The sequence below is a fragment of the Antedon mediterranea genome, chromosome 7 (genome assembly GCF_964355755.1).
Source record: "Antedon mediterranea chromosome 7, ecAntMedi1.1, whole genome shotgun sequence".
Taxonomy (NCBI): Eukaryota; Metazoa; Echinodermata; class Crinoidea; order Comatulida; family Antedonidae; genus Antedon; species Antedon mediterranea.
The window spans coordinates 1611003-1631260 of record NC_092676.1 but is presented as its reverse complement, the minus strand read 5'-3'; the positions used below and the strand labels follow the sequence as shown (position 1 = coordinate 1631260).

The window sequence follows — 20258 nt, the reverse complement described above, 5'->3', positions numbered from 1 at the left end:
CAAATTACTTGCGTCGCGTTAGTTGTCGTCGTTGCGTGTGAAATTCCACTAGATCAAAATATATCAGTTATATTAAGCTCTGTCTACACTTATCAAACTTTATGTGACAAAAAACATGCTCATATGGACATTTTGGTGTCATATCACTACCATATTTGGGCATTTCACTACCATTTTTGGGCACATCACTTTTTTTTGGTCAAACTAGTTTGATAGTGTAGACAGAGCTTAAACCATCACCGTATAATTATGTTATTGGCATGGTATCTCCTGCACATTGATTTTAATTGTATGTACAGTATGTATATTATATTAAATTTACGAACACATGCATTCACGAACAATAAAACCATCGCTGAAACTTAATAATTCATTCTAAAATAATAATTAACAAACGAGTGAATTGTTACAAACTGAGTGCGAGAGACAAAAGCATGTTTCATGCATGACAACATCGTTGGCAGACGACAATATTGACGCTTTGTATGCTGTATACGGACTGGAAGTAATCATTAATATTGAACTTCGTCGTCGTAATAAAATCAAAGTTTTTAAATTGCATAATTAGGACGGTGACCATTAGTAACCGCGTATTAAGAGGTCATCAACCCCACCAAGGTCGTTTTAATTTCACAGTAATTTCATTGATGGAGGACAAACAAATAAGGAAATCTATACTGAATTTATCTTAATCACACGACAGCTGCGCGTTGCGTAAAAAGTGCTTTACTGCGGCGATGCCAATAAAAGTAAAATTAAATACGGTGCTTCTACTCTTCTATCGGTTTAACTTTTTTTGGCACAAAATGTGCGTGTCACGTTCCCCCGGTTACGTTACATCGGATACGACTCTGACTACTGGAAGTCTACTTTTTGCCTTGTATTATTATTGCGTTGTATAGTAGACCTATACAACGATTTCCGCTGTTATGGTCCACTTATCTTTTTACAACCTGCCTGTTCCATTCATTGGAAGGCCTTTAAATTATCATAAAAGCACTTATGTTAGGTCATTGAAAATACGCATCATTTCCTCTGGATGATGAGGGAAACCATGTAAAACTGTCAGTAGTTTTTGGGTTGGTTTTATTAAAATGGATGAAAAAATTGACTTTGGCGTTTTTTGTAGGATTGGCTTTCTTTGGATTTATAAAATAATGACAATGAATGACATAGATTCCGTACTAGTGTAATATACATGACCCTCCCCTTGATAAAATCTCCTTTAATGTATGGGAGAATGGGCAACGGATCAAATCATTTTCAAACGGGGAAGAGGAGCTATTGAGAGGGCGTGAACATATAATATTAATAGTCTGTCAACAGATATCAAACACATTAAGTTATATTAATTTTTAATCTTTACTAAAACAATTTATAATGTGATAACAAAAATGTAATAATATTAATAGAAGTATAATTAAATTAAATAATTGTATACTTATCTATATACTTATCTAACCAGTGAAACATAATAAATTAGTCCACCATACCATAAAGGTACATTCTGACACCAATTAATCAATTAATACCATAAACTGTTATACTTTATTTTAATTTACAGATATTAATTACTCTGTGTACTGTCTGCAATGAGCGTGGTGTGAACAACCTAACTCTACATCATGAGCATCTAAATGTTGATAATTGATGCTACATATCTGTGTCTGCATTGCGCGTGGTGTGAACAACCTAACTCTACATCATGAGCATCTAAATGTTGATCATTGATGCTACATATCTGTGTCTGCAATGAGCGTGGTGTGAACAACCTAACTCTACATCATGAGCATCTAAATGTTGATAATTGATGCTACATCTCTGTGTCTGCATTGCGCGTGGTGTGAACAACCTAACTCTACATCATGAGCATCTAAATGTTGATAATTGATGCTACATCTCTGTGTCTGCAATGAGCATGGTGTGAACAACCGAACTCTACATCATGAGCATCTAAATGTTGATAATTGATGCTACATCTCTGTGTCTGCAATGAGCGTGGTGTGAACAACCTAACTCTACATCATGAGCATCTAAATGTTGATAATTGATGCTACATCTCTGTGTCTGCATTGCGCGTGGTGTGAACAACCTAACTCTACATCATGAGCATCTAAATGTTGATCATTGATGCTACATATCTGTGTCTGCAATGAGCGTGGTGTGAACAACCTAACTCTACATCATGAGCATCTAAATGTTGATAATTGATGCTACATCTCTGTGTCTGCAATGAGCGTGGTGTGAACAAGCTAACTCTAAATCATGAGCATCTAAATGTTGATCATTGATGCTACATCTCTGTGTCTGCAATGAGTGTGGTGTGAACAACCTAACTCTTCATCATGAGCATCTAAATGATGGTGGATACTGGCACATAAATACGGTATATATATTTATTTTTATTTTTTTTTTTGGACACTTTTCTTTAAAGTGGTTATTTTCTGTGTTCTAATGATTGTATTAATAACTTTCAGTTTATTGCAATATATATTATAAATTATTAATTATATCAAGTCATGAAGAGTGAATTAAGACAAACATCTTTATGTATGCAAATATCAGTAATTTTGAAATGCATTCCTTAACAAATCCTTGTTCTGTGTACAGTATTTACACGTGGACAACCAATGGTGTGGATTTGACACTCGAAACGAATAAATGAGAATATAAGTTAGTGAAATCTTACAAAATAGTGTGACACTAGTGTTACCTGTTAAATATCTAGTTGTATATAATTCCCACAATTCCACAGTTTTTATATACAGTGTATAATACATTATTTACTTCTACACAAAGTTTGGTGTGTCTGAACGCACTCTTAGAATTTATGTTAGTCTGCTGCTAGGTAAGCCTGGTGTCTGAACATGCCCTTAGTTTTTGTGTTGGTGGTCTGCTGCTACAATAAGGCTGGTTTCTGAACACAACCTTAGTTTCATGTTGGTCTGCTGCTACAGTAAGCATGGTGTGTCTGAACATATCCTTAGTTTTCATGTTGGTCTGCTACAGTAAGCATGGTGTGTGAACACACCCTTAGTTTTTATGCTGGTCTGCCTCTACCTCTGCTTCTAGCATCTGGTTAATTTCATCCTCCCATTCATCGTTGACGTCACCCTCGGCCTCGTCCACTACTTCAAAATCCTACAGGAATTTAACAACATATATAATATAGGGAGCTAGTTCAAAGGAAAACAGAGAAGGCGTGGTTTCAGGGCTAGATATTTATTTATTTATTGCTCAAAATGAGCAACACAACTAGCAAGTTTGTTGGTAAATTCATTAATTCATGTCAGAATTATCAGATCAAGGTCCAAGACAACAACATTCCAACCAGCAGTATTGAAATGTTAAACTAGCAATTGTGAAAAATTGGTAAAATTATTTTCTGGGATGCTATGTTATGATACCAAGTTAAAATTAATAATGTAATTAGTTTGTATACCACTTGTAGTACATCTGACGATGATTTGATTATGAATCTTAATTGGACCTGTTTTATTTGTGTCACGGAAGGAATTAGTTTATAAACTATTTAATCCATTTTTTATTCATATTAATGTTTTGTAAACAGGAAAGATTAGAAACAATGTGCAATATCACACATCAGTACTTGATGAGTCATCAATTGGATTATAATTACTGGGCATGCTCAGTGGGATTTCTTCCTCTCCGATTAAAAATAGAATGATTGAATAATCAGACCAAGTGATGACCATTGGCTATATGAACTTAAAAAGTGACTATATGAAGTTACAAAGTGACTATATGAAGTTACAAAGTGACTATATGAAGTTACAAAGTGACTATATGAACTTAAAAAGTGACTATATGAACTTAATTAATAAGTAACTAAATCAACTTACTTCAAGCTCTTGCTGAAGTTCCTTTTCCCATTCAGGAACTTCTTCTTCAACGTCACCTACAAAACAAAAATAAACATCAAGGTTAAAGTTAAGTATTTTAGGAAATATCTTGATGGGAAGTTAACGAAATGAAATTTGTGTACTGTACTTAAATAACATCATTCAATATTTCAATCTAAATAGTTTAATTACAAATAAGTTATTCCTTCGCCTGGTTCCCAGTTGTATCAAAATAGGCAGAGAGAAAGTACTTTGGCCAATCACAACGCAATGAATTGTCTGAACTGTTGCTTGTGATTGGTCAACTCAAAATTTACTATAAATTTATATTTATTTATTTACTCTCTTAGAAACTAAACTTTTTCCTAAAAAAAAATACAACATTTTTTCATTTTAATTTCACAAAAAAAAAAGCAAAAATAGATGAACTGAGTTTTCCAATTATATACTCAGTATCTTCATTCAATAATCAAGTACATTGCAGCATAAAATGCTGAAAATTGTATTTGTACAAAAATGATTAATTATAGGCATATTACACATTTCAAAGAATTGATTGTAAAACTAATTAGCACAGACTTACATGCAATACAAAATTTTGATTAATTTTATAAAATATATTTATAGTTATTTGCTTTAGTAATTTACAATAGCAAATCAGAGTTGCAGCAGTGAAAAGAAAATTGATAGAGTAATATAAATCATAATACGAATTCCAAGAACGAGATTCCTGTCAACTTTCTTAGAAAATATTATGTGTCAAAGGTCATAGGTTGAAAATAAAGAAGAGATACACTACAGGCTTTGATACCTTTGAAAGATGCAGGTATTCGCTGTTAGATCTCTCAATTTGCAAAGTCCGGACAACTAAGTGAAGTACCAAATTATTGAAATACTATGAAATAAACTAATCTATTAATACAAAAGAGTCAAATAATATTGTACTTTTTTTTATCAAATTTGACAAAATAGCCATTGATTACTCTTGTTTTATGTATAATTTTCTTACACCATTTTAAACACTGGTTGGACCCAATTAAGTCTGGCAAATCTTGCTGGCAAAACCAGGGAAAGGAATAAACATACCTTTGTTCTGCTACTGACATTTCAACAGCTATATGCTTTCTCTAATCTTCTATTAGTAGGGATCAAAATTAAGGACACAAGTTTTAAACAGATGGTTTTTCTAATTCTTAACGTTCTTTAGGTTTCTAGTATTAGTTGTTATTTAAGATTTTGAAAAAAAGCATCTTTTGATATTTAGATAATGATACATGGAATAAAATAGCATTTGCTATGTGTACACAGATTAAGGCAGATTAAGGCAGATTAAGGCAGATGAAGGAAAACAGCAAGAAAAAAGAAAACAAACAGCGTTTATTTGTAATAAATGCTGAAATTATGCAACTGATAAATTGAAATAATTCAAATTTCTATTAAATTACTTTACCTTCTATTGTATAAGATTAATGATAATAATAATAATAATAATAGTTAAAATGTATATTAAAATCTGTATAATATGCAGGTAGTATTAGACCCAATTATGGGATGGAATTTGGCAAGTTTACAAGTATTTACCAGTATGTGCTCGCTGTAAAATGTTTATTGAATGGGCAGCTCATGACACAATGGTTTAATACCATTCAACTATTCCTCTAGAATTGTGTATACTTTTATTATTAGGCTACCAAATCTTTATTTCAGCCAAATGTGTCGGAGATAGCTGATGATTGCTTTTAAGTGGCTAAAATCCATGTTTCAAAGGAAATTTTCGTTCATTTTTTTTGGTATCATAGTGAATGTTGGAATATTTGACAGAAAAAAGGGCCGGATCCAGAATTTGTTTAAATAATAATAATAGTATGTAAAAAATAGAAATCAAAACGTAGTTTTAATTTCAGATGCCAAATGGGGCAGAGTGCGCCTGCTTCCATCCTCGATCCGCCCCTGGAAAATGTAATCACCATTTACGAAAGGTACACAATACGATAGTGTTTGTTATTGTTGACAAAATTAACTGTTTGGAATTTCCACCAGTACCCTTTGATATATGATTTTAACGCAACATAATTATAATAACAATAGCGCTGCACACTGAGCAATAATAAGTATGTTATCGATATTCTGCATTGTTGATGCAAGCAGATTTCATTAGCTGCTGCTGCTGCTGCTGGTGGTGCATGCAAAAACATTTGGCACTTATCCAAGTCCATGATCATTGAACCGTGACCGGTACAAAAATACACTTAACGCTTCAATATTATTATATAGAAAAATTGTATGATAAAAGATAACAAGAAGAAAAGATAACAATCAATATTATTTGGTTTATGGTATTAAGTATTGGAGTAGTGAAACAGAGGTTTATTGTATCACAATTTTGTTATTTTTTCGTTTTTATTTACAGTATACAGTAAATATTTTTAAAAATTGTAAAACAGAAAGTTCCAATTCTGAATACATCATTAATGTAATGATACATCAATATCGTACCACCATACTCTCCCGATAATAATACTGAACATACTTTTGTACAACTCTTACACCCCCCCCCCCCTCCACCCCCCTCCCCCAAAAAATACTGAGCCCACCCCTCTTCAAAAATTCTATTCTTCTGAGCACAATTTGAGAGACTAAAATTTAGGACTTCTTTGACATAGAAATTCTACAGCACTACCTACACATTATTATATTCGATGATACTTAAAAGATAAACATATTGGCATTGTAATGAAAGCCCATTATTATAATACATTATTATGCAAAGTGTTGAAATTAACATGTGGTACGACAGTAGCGCATCCAGGGAATTTGTAAACAAACAAGCGTTTTACCAGGGTGGGTGTGAATGATAAAACCCTGGATCAAGTCAAGGCTTATTATTAAAGTTTTAATTATAATTTGATTGTAGGAGTCACTTTTGATTGGATGCATGCAAAGGTGTCGGACATCCAAAGGTGTGTTATTAGTTTGTCATCATACCCCCTTTAATATTTGTTTTTTGGATGAGTGAACTTCTGATTAATATGGAAAATAAAATAACCTTTATAGGTAGCAGTACTGTTTTAGATCATAAAATACAATATATAAATGAGGGCCCCAGTGGTTGAATGGATAGGCATATCAAGCAGAAGCTTACAGGTTCGAATCTTGGTTGGTGCACCTTTTTTCCTCATTCTCACAGATTTCCTCATCTTTATCATTTTTAAATAATTAATTTTCATTATATATAACGAGCGGTTTAATATTTCTTCTGTGCCTGTTAATTTATTTTATCATGAATACACTGAATGTTATATCTCCTTTTTCTCTCTCTCTGTAAATCCCACTGCTTGATGAATAAATAGATGTAATCCAGTTCGCTATGTCTTATTACAACCTTTGGATACATCAGTATATATTAATTAGTTTACACACTTGAGAATATACTAAACAAATTGAAAATGAATCTACATTATATCTTGACTTAGTAGACTTTCTATATGTTTTACATTACAGTATGGCGCCGTTCATACACTACTTAAAAATCTACCTGCTTTTGCACAAAGTTTTATGATTTATAAAGGCCAGCTACATGAATGGTAGATATATGTATAGGGTCTGAACATTGTAAACTTAAACTGCTGAAACTTAACTCTATTCGATCTGTTCCACCTATGTAAATAATTCATTTATGATATAATTCTATTAATACTATGATGCCAATGGTACAATAATGTTGGTAATGAGACAGTAACTTTATGAGCAACATGAATATGTTATTAAATCAATAGCCTATCAGTCAACATGACCATGTGTTGATAGCATATGTTATGTCATTTAATGTATTTATACCACATACTGAATAATGTCAATCCAGGTATGTCAATATATTAATGTAGCTTAACTTATTATAGCCATACAAATGTAGGGTCTACTGTATGTAATGTTGTAGATTGGACCAACGGCTAACTGTCTTATCCAAAAGATGAGGCAATGAGAGCACCTCCCCCCTATACAGAGCTATTACATTAAACATGATAGCAATTTCTTGGAATGAAGCCTGTTCACTCAGGGTCTGACTCCTTTATTAGATGACACCTATGTTTCTATCATTACCCAACAATATTCTAATAATAACAATGTTTTTAATTTTAAATATAGTGTTTTAATTCATATAAATAATATAATTTTCTATATATATATACATGACAGGACAACCATATATATGAATTTATAATGGACAACTAATCAGCAGTCACTAGAACTTGTATAAAATAATTCCTGTCAAAATTGTTTACTACTATAAATTGTAAAGCCTTGTCCACACTATCAAACTTTACATGACAAAAAAAAATGTAATGTGCCCATATATGACCATGATGATGTCATATCACTACCATATTTGGGAATATAACTACCATATTTGGATACTTTTTGTCACATAAAGTTTGATAATGATAGTGTAGACAAGGGTTTACACAAAAGTTGTAAGTGTGTTTGGGTTGTTTTGACCAGAACCATGAAACCACCATATTATATACAACACTCACTAAATGATAAATACAGCAGGCACACTAGATCCCCACTGAGCTGATCCAAGCCTCTGCAAATTTAATTTTGAATTTAGAGCATCTTATAAGGTTATTTTTAAATGTCAATACTTAAATATGAACATTAAAAATGAAATACTTCCAGTCGTATCTATACAAGAGATAAGCCAATAGCACTAAGTAAATAATATAAAATAAATAAATATTTAACTACCAAACTCGTATTCCATCATAATGCTAGGGATCAACTTAGAAAATCTTTTTTAGCCACGGTAGGCTATATAACGATATATAAATACACTACACCATGCTATCTGTTGTACATTGGTACATTGATTGTTATTGTTATTATCTGTTTAATAATGCAGCAACATAATATGTTTTGTATATGAATGGAGATTAGTTCTTTTAATTGTATCTAAAAATAGATAGTTCATAAATACATAATAAGATAGAGGCGTTCCAGCCTATGGAAACCAAATCTGACATTTTAAAATGTTTGTTATGGATACAGAACAAACTACAGGAGATTTAGGGTGTGTTTCTACTAGGAATCGGTTATATTTTGATATAAACAACAGAACGTTGCATTTTTTGGTCCTACAGCTCTATCTACACTATCAAACTTTAATTAAGTGACAACAAAATGTGGTATGCCATGTATGGACATGTCATATCACTACCATATTTGAGCATATTACCACCATGTTTGGACACATTTTTTTGTCACATAAGGTTTGATAGTGTAGAAAGAGAATAAAGGTACAATAGGTGAACAGTAGAAAGAGCTTTAAAATAACATTGTCGAAAAATAAAAATGTAAACAAATAAGTATTATATTTTGCCAGAGAGATGTAAAATTTTTTGATTTTGCATTGATGTAGGAAAAGTAGTGTTCGATAAATGGTGATGCGGCCATTTAAATGGTTATCTCTAAATTGTTCTATTTATTTCCTCGCATTAGAAACTGATTTGCATTTTCATTGTTTGTAAACCTTTTTGTCCTAAAAGCCTTACGGTAAAAATTCAGTATCAATCATATACCTTAGTATACAAGCCTCGTAAAGACATTGCATTGGTTACGATAAAGAATAAATTCTACCTAAAAATCATAAATCATACTTGTTGGATAACCTTACATATTTTGCAAAGAACATCAGCTAACCTTGAGGGTGAAACATAAGAAGAAACATTCACATTAATGTGATCCACATGATTTCTGACAGAAGAATGTTTAATCATTCACAAACATGTTACTTACAGTATTACTGATTAGTGAATGCAATGACATTCGCAGAAATGTACTTTGTTGTATAAAATACAGTAGAAGCTGTCCTTTACCACCATATCCAAGAGATACCCTATTAAGAGGAAACTTTCCTGTGTGAAGGGGGAGTGGGGAGGTGTTTAAACACTAAGGCTCACCAATTCAGACACCTGTATTAAACAGACACTTCCCTGTGTGGAGGGAGAAATACATATTAAAACACTAAGGCTCACCAGTTCAGACATCCCTACGAAAAGGACACTTTCCTGTGTGGAAGTGGTGGGGGAATATACGTTTAAACACTACAGCTAACCAATCCAAAGACCCTATTGGGACAATTTTCTTGGGTGGAGGGGTATTTAAACACTACAACTCACAAATTCAGACATCCCTATTATTCGCACACTTTGTTGGGTCTTGAAATTGTCCTTTAATAGGGGTTTTTATTGTATTTAGCCATATTTATTGCTTATGAATAATCATAATTTATTCAATCTTTTTATAACTAATACTGTTATGATGTGTTGTGAAATAATTTCATTTTCTTTTGATATAAATTCGTGATGATGACATCATTAAGTAGAAATATCACAATGTGTATTTCTAGTACTATTTAATATATTTTTACTTTCGTTTTCCTTTACCTAAGAATAGTGTAGGTACTGAATAGATAGAGGGTTAGATTTACAAAACATGCTTAACACAACAAATATTTAAACTTTTGTTTTGTTGTTTTAAGTCAATAATGTTGTTTTTCAAAATAACCTAAGCAAATATTTGTGCATATTCTTTTCTTTAACCTTACTTAGTCCATTCTTTAAGCTAAAAAAGTTGGATAAATAACAGTGTTTTTACTTAAGCATGGTTCAACTATCTTGACTTAAGCAAAAAGATTGATAAACGCCAACCTAGCACACTAAGCATCGCCAAAACATAAACATAACAATCTGTTTTCATTACATTGTGTATCATAGATTTGCATAGAATTAAATGACAGGTGACATTGGACATACTTTTGCAAGAGTTTATACTGATACATTATCTCCATATGAAGTGATTGCAATGTAACAAGTACAGATATCTCCTAAAAACCAAGTGGAAGATTAAAAAGAGTCATGGGAAAGTGTGAAAAACCAGATAATGTTTTCAACACATACTGGTACTGGTTCAAGTAACCTTCTTCTTAGAGACATCTGGTAGCCATTAACATCAAGTTTGCATTTAGATTAATGCTACTTTTAAATGTACACAATATTTTTTTTCGGGCTAGCTGTGAGTTGCAAAAAGTTGCTAAAATCCAGCTTTTCTGATACATATAAGATCAAAACTTGATACATTACAAATACCACAATGTCTAAGCACAATATTTGTAGAAAAATCACTCTCAGAAGGTGTACTTGAAAAACAAAGTAGGAGGAGCATTGTCCAGGGCTTTTGACGGCGGCAAACATGAATGAATGTGCAAATATGCAAGTTGCTTCAAGATAATGTAGTATGCTAGCATGTTATAAAGACAAATCCATTCATGTTAGGTTGATGCAACAGTCGTGGAGACATGCAGCATCACTAACCTGCTGTCACATAGCAAATGCTATAAGCTGCTGTTCTTACTACTGTCAGGACAAGAAGAACCAACCAGCCTGTAACTATAGACACATATATATATAATGTAAAATCTGACATTAGACAGACAATGTAGAATATTCTTTCACAAAGAAACAAAGATCTGTGTCAAAAACAGTATGTATAGTAGTACACTGTGCAAGACAACATTTTAGAAAAAGGAAGAGTAAAAACATTCTAACAACATTAAAGAGTACAACAATTTTCTAAAAAAAGATGCAAAAAAGGTATAGGGCCACACTCAATTGGAAAAGGTATAGGGCCACACACAATTGGAAAAGGTATAGGGCCACACTCAATTGGAAAAGGTATAAGGCCACACTCAATTGGAAAAAGTATAGGGCCACACTCAATTGGAAAAGGTATAGGGCCACACTCAATTGGAAAAGGTATAGGGCCACACTCAATTGGAAAAGGTATAGGGCCACACACAATTGGAAAAGGTATAGGGCCACACTCAATTGGAAAAGGTATAGGGCCACACTCAATTGGAAAAGGTATAGGGCCACACTCAATTGGAAAAGGTATAGGGCCACACTCAATTGGAAAAGGTATAGGGCCACACTCAATTGGAAAAGGTATAGGGCCACACACAATTGGAAAAGGTATAGGGCCACACTCAATTGGAAAAGGTATAGGGCCACACACAATTGGAAAAGGTATAGGGCCACACACAATTGGAAAAGGTATAGGGCCACACACAATTGGAAAAGGTATAGGGCCACACTCAATTGGAAAAGGTATAGGGCCACACTCAATTGGAAAAGGTATAGGGCCACACTCAATTGGAAAAGGTATAGGGCCACACACAATTGGAAAAGGTATAGGGCCACACTCAATTGGAAAAGGTATAGGGCCACACTCAATTGGAAAAGGTATAGGGCCACACTCAATTGGAAAAGGTATAGGGCCACACACAATTGGAAAAGGTATAGGGCCACACTCAATTGGAAAAGGTATAGGGCCACACTCAATTGGAAAAGGTATAGGGCCACACTCAATTGGAAAAGGTATAGGGCCACACTCAATTGGAAAAGGTATAGGGCCACACTCAATTGGAAAAGGTATAGGGCCACACTCAATTGGAAAAGGTATAGGGCCACACAAAATTGGAAAAGCAGATTCCCTAAACCCCCAGAGCAGTGCCCGGAGGAAAAAACAGGCATTAAAATATGTCGAAAAAAGTCAAAAACGGCCAAGGTCTCCAGCGTTTGAGGGCCATTTAGGGTTCCCGAACCATAGGCCTTAAGCCTCTGTGTTATGCCACACCTTCTCCATCGTAAGTTTACACCCATGGGCTAGTGACCATTCAAAACATAGTAGGACAAATTAAAGATTTTTTGTCAGAATTGTTATGCTATTCTAATAGTAGTTAGTACTGTATGTCTGAATTAAGTTAGCTTGCATGAAAATCTTGTCCAGAAGACCAACCAAGAATTAAGAAGTATCTACTTACTGAACCATCAACACCATAAAACAGAGCATAAATTATTAAATAATCAAGAAGACAAGATTTGAAGGATTTGAGAGAATTAGAATCTTATTTATAGAGGATTTCCTGAGGGACATCTGATTAAATCCTCTGATTTGCACCACATGATTCATCAGCTTACAAAAGTATTTTGGTTCTCTGCCAATTTCAAAATTTAATCGCTTCTCTTCACCATCCGTGCCAAGTTTTATTTTTGGGACAAGTGTTTGTTACATGCATCAGTTGCTACCAACATATATACAAGAAAAACAGCATCTATATTCAATAGTACCTATTGTTAATCATTTTGTTTAATGTTGTTGTTTGTGGCCTGTATATATATATACAATAGAAATACAGTGCAATCTCTATAAGTATAGAGACACTTTGGGTCTACACTATCAAAAAACACCTTTTTTTCACATAAAGATTGATAGTGTAGACAGAGCTTAACAAAGTCACAGTGTCCTGAAGGAGCCCAACAAAGTGTCCCCTGAATAGGGGTTGGCTGTAGTGTTAAAACATATAATAGTCCTTGTTTTTTTCTCAGGGGTGGGGGGGGGGGGGGGGTTCTAATCTACTGTATTGAAAATTGATATTTATTACATTTTTATAGATAATTTTCAAGTCCTGATTTGATTTTTATTTCATATGTGCATTACAATATTTCAACTTTTTACATCCTCAAAATGTAATTTACAAAGACTCACTCAAACCATATCCACTAATAGACCACACCCACTCACTCAAACCATATCCACTAATAGACCACACCCACTCAATGTTCTCATTCAATGTTTTCACCTGTTTCTTTTTTTTCTAGACCATGTTGATGACTTTCTAAAGAGACTGAAATTAAATATCAGTCAATGAATTACTTGCTTAATAGGTAATTTGGGATATATGCCAATTGCAAAGAACTCATTCTTTGTTGACCTTTATTCTATTTACTTGAATCTTGGACAGGTGGAAACTGTTATGTATTTGGTTGAAAGTTTACTACAGTACAATATGAATACAATGTAGAGTTCAAATACTATACTCATAGTTCTTAGGAGTTACAGAAGTGTGAATGCAAGGTTAACACCAAAAAAATACTATTCTGAAAGCCCTGCCACACCCTACCCCAATCATGATCAAATAAATTATTTATGGTTTATTATATAGGTGTTTGATTTCTAGTTTCAAAGAGGCTTGTTTGTTTGTGCCGGCTAGATACAAACTCCTTTAAGATTATTTACATATATATGCATTGCTAGTAAATCGTACAAACAATTGACAGACACTTGGTGTACTTGATCACAAAATTCATAGAAAAATAACAAACAAAAGCAAAACAAAAAATATGTTTACTATACGAAAACAAAAGGTTGTTTGTTTACAAAGCATTTTGATATCATGAAATCTCTTGAGTAATGTGTGTTTAAGACTGCACTTTGAATCGCTCTCAGGAGATAGCATCAAAGGCCCATTTACAAGTGAAAACTAGGTTGCAGCGATCCTTAACCTCTACTTAATGTGTTAAAATGATGTGAATGTGAACGACTTGTATCTATTATTTAACTAATCTATCCGACAGCTGTCCACATTTACATGTTTTGAATATGAATATGTCTCTTTAAAACAATGAAATGACCCATTTATTTAAAAATCATCTCTGTAATGAATATGTATTTTTATCATATTGTTGTTGAGTACAATATAAGTCTCAATTTAATAAGATGTTTATGAATCAATTTTGATGATGCAACCCACAATAATTCAGCCTAGATTTGTTGACATCTTGAATACTCTATACTAAACAACAAAAATTACAGAAGAAAAAATACTGTAGAGACAATCTCATATTCAACACAACCAATTAAAATTTTAATTTAAATTAAAAATAGGATAAATTAGTAAATAAATTTTAATATAGCCTTGTGTAAGGGTGTGTGGCGCAGTGTGTTGGACTACTGATCGTAAGATCGAGGTTCGAATCCAACTCTCGTCGCATTGCTTGTATCCTTAGGCTAAATACTTTACTTACATTTGCCCTTTCCACCCAGGTGTATAAATGGGTACCTGGTTAAATCAAGACACAACTTTGCGCTGATTACTAGCTGCATTATGGGAGTATGTTTCCATACATGTTTGATGCAAAAATGACCGGGGAAAATATAATGTTCAGTGCTTAATTATTATATAGTAAAGATACATTATATACATTTTGTTTTTAGTGTTAGTATACGTGTTCCATTTTGGAGAATAAACAAATAAATAAAATATATCTGTATACCTATACTTGCATTAAAAAAAATGGAAAAAATGTATGAAAGGGTTTATTTAACATAAAATAGATGAATTAAATTGGAATTTGAACTAATTAACATATTGGAATCACTTGGAAAAAGATGATTGTATGCAAATGTTATTACACAAGATATGATAATAATACTGGTCTTTGTTTAAAAAATAAACAAAGAAAATTACTGGTATATATTGACTGTAGTGCAATAAGAGAACATGTCATGTTCACATTACTGTACATTGTATTGCATCTACTGTTTTCATCCTTCACGGAAATGTTGTCATTGGCCTCTAGAGGGCAGAAGATAGCTAAAACTAATATTTCATATTTATTAATGAATTTCTTATTGAAACCAGATTTTGTAATTGTCTGCCACATCAACCTAAAAGCTACAAAATGTATGTAATAATAGAAAAAAAATTGCTTTAAAAATATGTACGGTATTTCCAATGTTCTCAATTTTTGTTGATGTTTATATATTTTTCCCAGACACAAGGTTGTGCTTTTCAAATCCTTCCAAATATTTTTATTTGGTTTTTTTTAACAGCTTGGATTCAATGAAAGAAAATATTTGAATTGACATAAATAAAAATATGTATACTGATGCTAAGCCCATGCTAAGACATAAGCCCATGCTAGAGCATGAAATCTTGAAATCTGTATTAACAGGGAAGGATGAGTCAGTATAGTCAAAATGTTTTCAAATCAACATACCGGCTGGAGATGGTTCCTCTTTGTCCGTCATTCCCAGTTGTTCCATACCTTTTTGTAGGTCAGCTTGATCAACGACAGAGCTAAATGCGTCGCTAACAAACTCGTTAGCTGGCGGACTATCGGGTGGAAGATCTGCTAATGAATCTTCCTCTGTTTCATTGGCTTTAATTTCAATTGCAATTGGAGGAGTTGATTCTACCAAAAAAAAAAAAGATATTCAAGATGTTAGCACCAAGGATAAAGTTTATTTTAAGTCTCTGTCTACACTATCAAACTTTATGTGACAAAAAAATGTGATGTGCCCATATATGGACATGATGATGTCATATCACTACCATATTTGGGTATATCACTACCATATTTAGGCACATCACACATTTTTTGTCAAACTAGTTTGATAGTGTAGACAGAGCTTAAGGCATTCTACACATCTAGGATGAAATAGAAACATTTTTAGAATTTTCTACAGTAAAATATGATCCATCCGCTGATAACCACAGCATTGTCATTTATATACAGTACAGTATATCACTATTAAATAATTATGATCCATCCGCTGATAACCACAGCATTGTCATTTTATTAACCATTTATATACAGTAGAGTATATCACTATTAAATAATTATGATCCATCCGCTGATAACCACAGCATTGTCATTTTATTAACCATTTATATACAGTAGAGTATATCACTATTAAATAATTATGATCCATCCGCTGACAACCACAGCATTGTCATTTTATTAACCATTTATATACAGTAGCGTATATCACTATTAAACAATTATGATCCATCCGCTGATAACCACAGCATTGTCATTTTATTAACCATTTATATACAGTAGAGTATATCACTATTAAACAGCAGTCATAAATATATGTGAAGAAATTGTTTCTAACAATTTGTATACTAACCTATTTTTGATGACTCAGTCGTACTGTCATCTTTGATTGTTCCATCTTGCTTACCATTTTCCCCATTACTTGCTGAAAAATGTAAAAAAAATTAAATTATATTTTTGATAAATAAATTTCGAAGTAATTCTGTTTAAATAAAATTTCGATTCTAGGTTTTTTTAAATATGTAAAGGTACAGTATATACTCTAGTAATTCACAAAAAATGTGTTTTTTGTGAATTATTATATAAAATAGTTATGAAGTTGATATAGTTCTTGTGGTGGCATAAAAAAGTAATTTTCATGAAGAAATGGATGATATAATCTGTTACAAAACTGTAATGTTTCATGTGCTACTGTAAACTCGTTCAAAGCTAAACTTAACGTCGCATGGTCCAACCACCCGCTGAAGTTTTCACCTTATATTGAATATGACTTTATCTTCAAGAGGGGTTTAAAGCACTGAGTGCTTCGCCTCGATACCTTAGATGAAAGTGTACGGGAAACAAGCAAGTAAGTCAAATGTTAAACATAAATTACCTTGTTTACCTTTGGCAGAAGCTAGTGATGTAAGTTGTGACGATTGTTTTATTAAAGAAACTCTGTAGAAATAATTCCTCCAAAAATGTTCTTCAGAGACACTAAAGTACAAAGAATATTCTGACTTAAGTCAAAATGAACAATGTTCAGCTCACATCTGGTCCTTAGTCTATCTGACACAGTTTACAAGCTCACATCTGGTCCCTAGTCTATCTGACACAGTTTACAAGCTCACATCTGGTCCCTAGTCTATCTGACACAGTTTACAAGCTCACATCTGGTCCCTAGTCTATCTGACACAGTTTACAAGCTCACATCTGGTCCCTAGTCTATCTGACACAGTTTACAAGCTCACATCTGGTCCCTAGTCTATCTGACACAGTTTACAAGCTCACATCTGGTCCCTAGTCTATCTGACACAGTTTACAAGCTCACATCTGGTCCCTAGTCTATCTGACACAGTTTACAAGCTCACATCTGGTCCCTAGTCTATCTGACACAGTTTACAAGCTCACATCTGGTCCCTAGTCTATCTGACACAGTTTACAAGCTCACATCTGGTCCCTAGTCTATCTGACACAGTTTTCAAGCTCACATCTGGTCCCTAGTCTATCTGACACAGTTTACAAGCTCACGTCCCTAGTCTATCTGACACAGTTTACAAGCTCACATCTGGTCCCTAGTCTATCTGACACAGTTTACAAGCTCACATCTGGTCCCTAGTCTATCTGACACAGTTTACAAGCTCACATCTGGTCCCTAGTCTATCTGACACAGTTTAAAAGCTCACATCTGGTCCCTAGTCTATCTGACACAGTTTACAAGCTCACATCTGGTCCCTAGTCTATCTGACACAGTTTACAAGCTCACATCTGGTACCTAGTCTATTTGACACAGTTTACAAGTAACAATGTTTTAATAACTTCGTCTGTAAGTGGAAACTTTGTTCCTGTTGCAATGTTTATGTGGAAATAAATAAATAAAAAACTTATAAAATTTCTTCCAGGGCAATATTGATGTCATATAAAAAGCATTCATTTTTTTTAAATGTGTAAAGACAGGATGTAAAAATAAGGAGTTAAAATAAAAAAATTAACATATAAACATAACTCAGTTAAAAATCAGAGATTCTTATATTTGTAAAGTAGCATTCACACTATACTGTAATCCAATATTATTCAGCAATTACCTTTTAGGTACTAATTCAAATCTCATTTTGGTTAAATTGGGGTCCTCTTGTAACATTGCCATGGCAACTGGAAACGAAGTGTCAAAATCAAAATAGAATTGAACACCAGCGGGAGGATTTCTTAAGAAATTTCTCTTGTCCTAAAAAAAATAAACTTACTTTGTTTAAATACAAACAATGAAAACAATTAACAAACAATGTTATAACCGTATACTGTGACTGTTTTTATCAGAATTGATTATGATACAGTTAAAAATAATGTACTTTGTTAATTTTGTTGTTATTGAAATTTGTTGTTATTTTGATAAAAACAAATCCTAGATTTGATAAATTTAAAAAAAATAATGTTGTTGAATTGTAAATGATTACCTTTGATAGAGCTAGAATATGTTCTTTCATCTGTTCCTCTTCGTTGTAGCCTACCCATGGTGCAACAGCAGCTTCGGATCGTTTGCTGTGTTTCTCTTTCATAAATCTTTCTTGTTCTTTGTTGAAATCTCCCATGAATGTCTAATAATTAAAACAACATTTCTTTATTAATAAGGAATGTTTAACTTATTAGTTATTATGCCTACTTTAATATGATAAACATGTTCACCTTTAAGCTCTGTCTACAATATCAAACTAGTTTGAAAAAAAAAGTGTGATATCCCAAATATGGTAGTAATATGTCATCACATTGTTTGTCACATAAAGTTTGATAGTGTAGACAGAGCTTTAAATTTTTGTTTGTAAAATGGATGGTTTGAACTTTAGACCTATAATAAAAAGTGCGTTTAATGATCATGTTATTGCTTGTGTAATCATTTATTGGGGGGAAAAAAGTTGAATTGAAAAACAATTTAAATTTGTACAAACATTACAATTATTGCATTGCGTATCTACATTTTCATCATACTCTACTCATGTACTATACCTTATCTTGAACAGTTTTTTGCAATATACTTGCTGTTTTAGTTGCGGTGTTGGTCACAACTTTTGTTCCTTCTTTTGCGAAATTATATAAGTAACCTAAAATAAAAGTAGACATAAACAAATAAAATAAAATAATTTTCATTCTTAATTTACTAGACTTCCTTGCATCCTTTTCTTTATTCCATTTAATTCGCAGCTACAGCAATCTAATTAAAATCGGGCACAACAATTCTTTTAATTCTATATTCATTCATTCATTCATAATGGTATTTTTATTTAAAATATATATAGATAGGCCCATCCCATAAAAACATAGCATGAATTGCGAATTATATTTATTTTTATATTTTAATCTACAATTAATATTTTTTTTCAGTTTGACTGTATTTGTATAGACTTACTTCCCCAATCCTTTGCTGAATCAACAGCATTTGTGGGAGGTTTATCATCTGTATTTTCTTTATTATCAACTTCATTGTCTTTACTAGGCTGCTCTACAGTTTGGTCCTGTTCTGTTTGTTCTTGTTCAACTGCCTCTGACGACGACGAAATTACAACCTCCTCAGTCGATGCGTCAGCATTTGTCTCGTCGTCCTTTTCTGTGGTTTTGCCTACCTCATCAGTTTGTGGCGTTTTAGTTCCTCCCCACCATGAACTAAACACCTCCATTTTAATACAAAATTATTTTAATAACGATTTAGTTTAAACAGCGTGTGAAAAATAAAAAAATAAATACGAATAACCCACACAAAAAGCGATTTTATTCCCCGTGGCCTAGATTTGACTTGACAAAAACGTAAACACATTAGATGACCTTTGCCATTTGACCTTTAGCTCGCTGCGATGATATTTAAAAAAAACCAATTACAATTTTTTATTTGTTAATTTGTTTCTACTTAATCTCATCAAACGCTAAAAACTCAAGCAAAATGACGAAAATATATTTTATTTTA

General features: G+C 32.8%; 2 protein-coding genes across 3 annotated transcripts in view; one reads left to right on the top strand and one right to left on the bottom strand.

Annotated features, from left to right (window-relative positions):
- LOC140055360 (small ribosomal subunit protein eS4-like) overlaps positions 1–20258 on the top strand; it is a 53190-nt gene that overhangs the window by 28821 nt on the left and 4111 nt on the right. The gene's annotated exons all lie outside the window — the stretch shown is intronic.
- Positions 1455–20115, bottom strand: LOC140054642 (synapse-associated protein 1-like). 2 transcript variants are annotated; one of them, XM_072099712.1, is made up of 9 exons: positions 19707–20115; positions 19307–19401; positions 18760–18900; positions 18391–18530; positions 17202–17302; positions 16680–16751; positions 15764–15958; positions 3864–3919; positions 1455–3141 (listed from the first exon to the last, which is right to left on the bottom strand). In XM_072099712.1, the coding sequence occupies exons 1-9, from the start codon at positions 19972–19974 to the stop codon at positions 3034–3036; spliced, it is 1176 nt and encodes a 391-aa protein (XP_071955813.1). In that variant the 5' UTR covers positions 19975–20115; the 3' UTR covers positions 1455–3033. The 2 variants fall into 2 exon arrangements, with proteins under 2 accessions (XP_071955813.1, XP_071955814.1); XM_072099713.1 differs by having other exon boundaries at positions 17211–17302.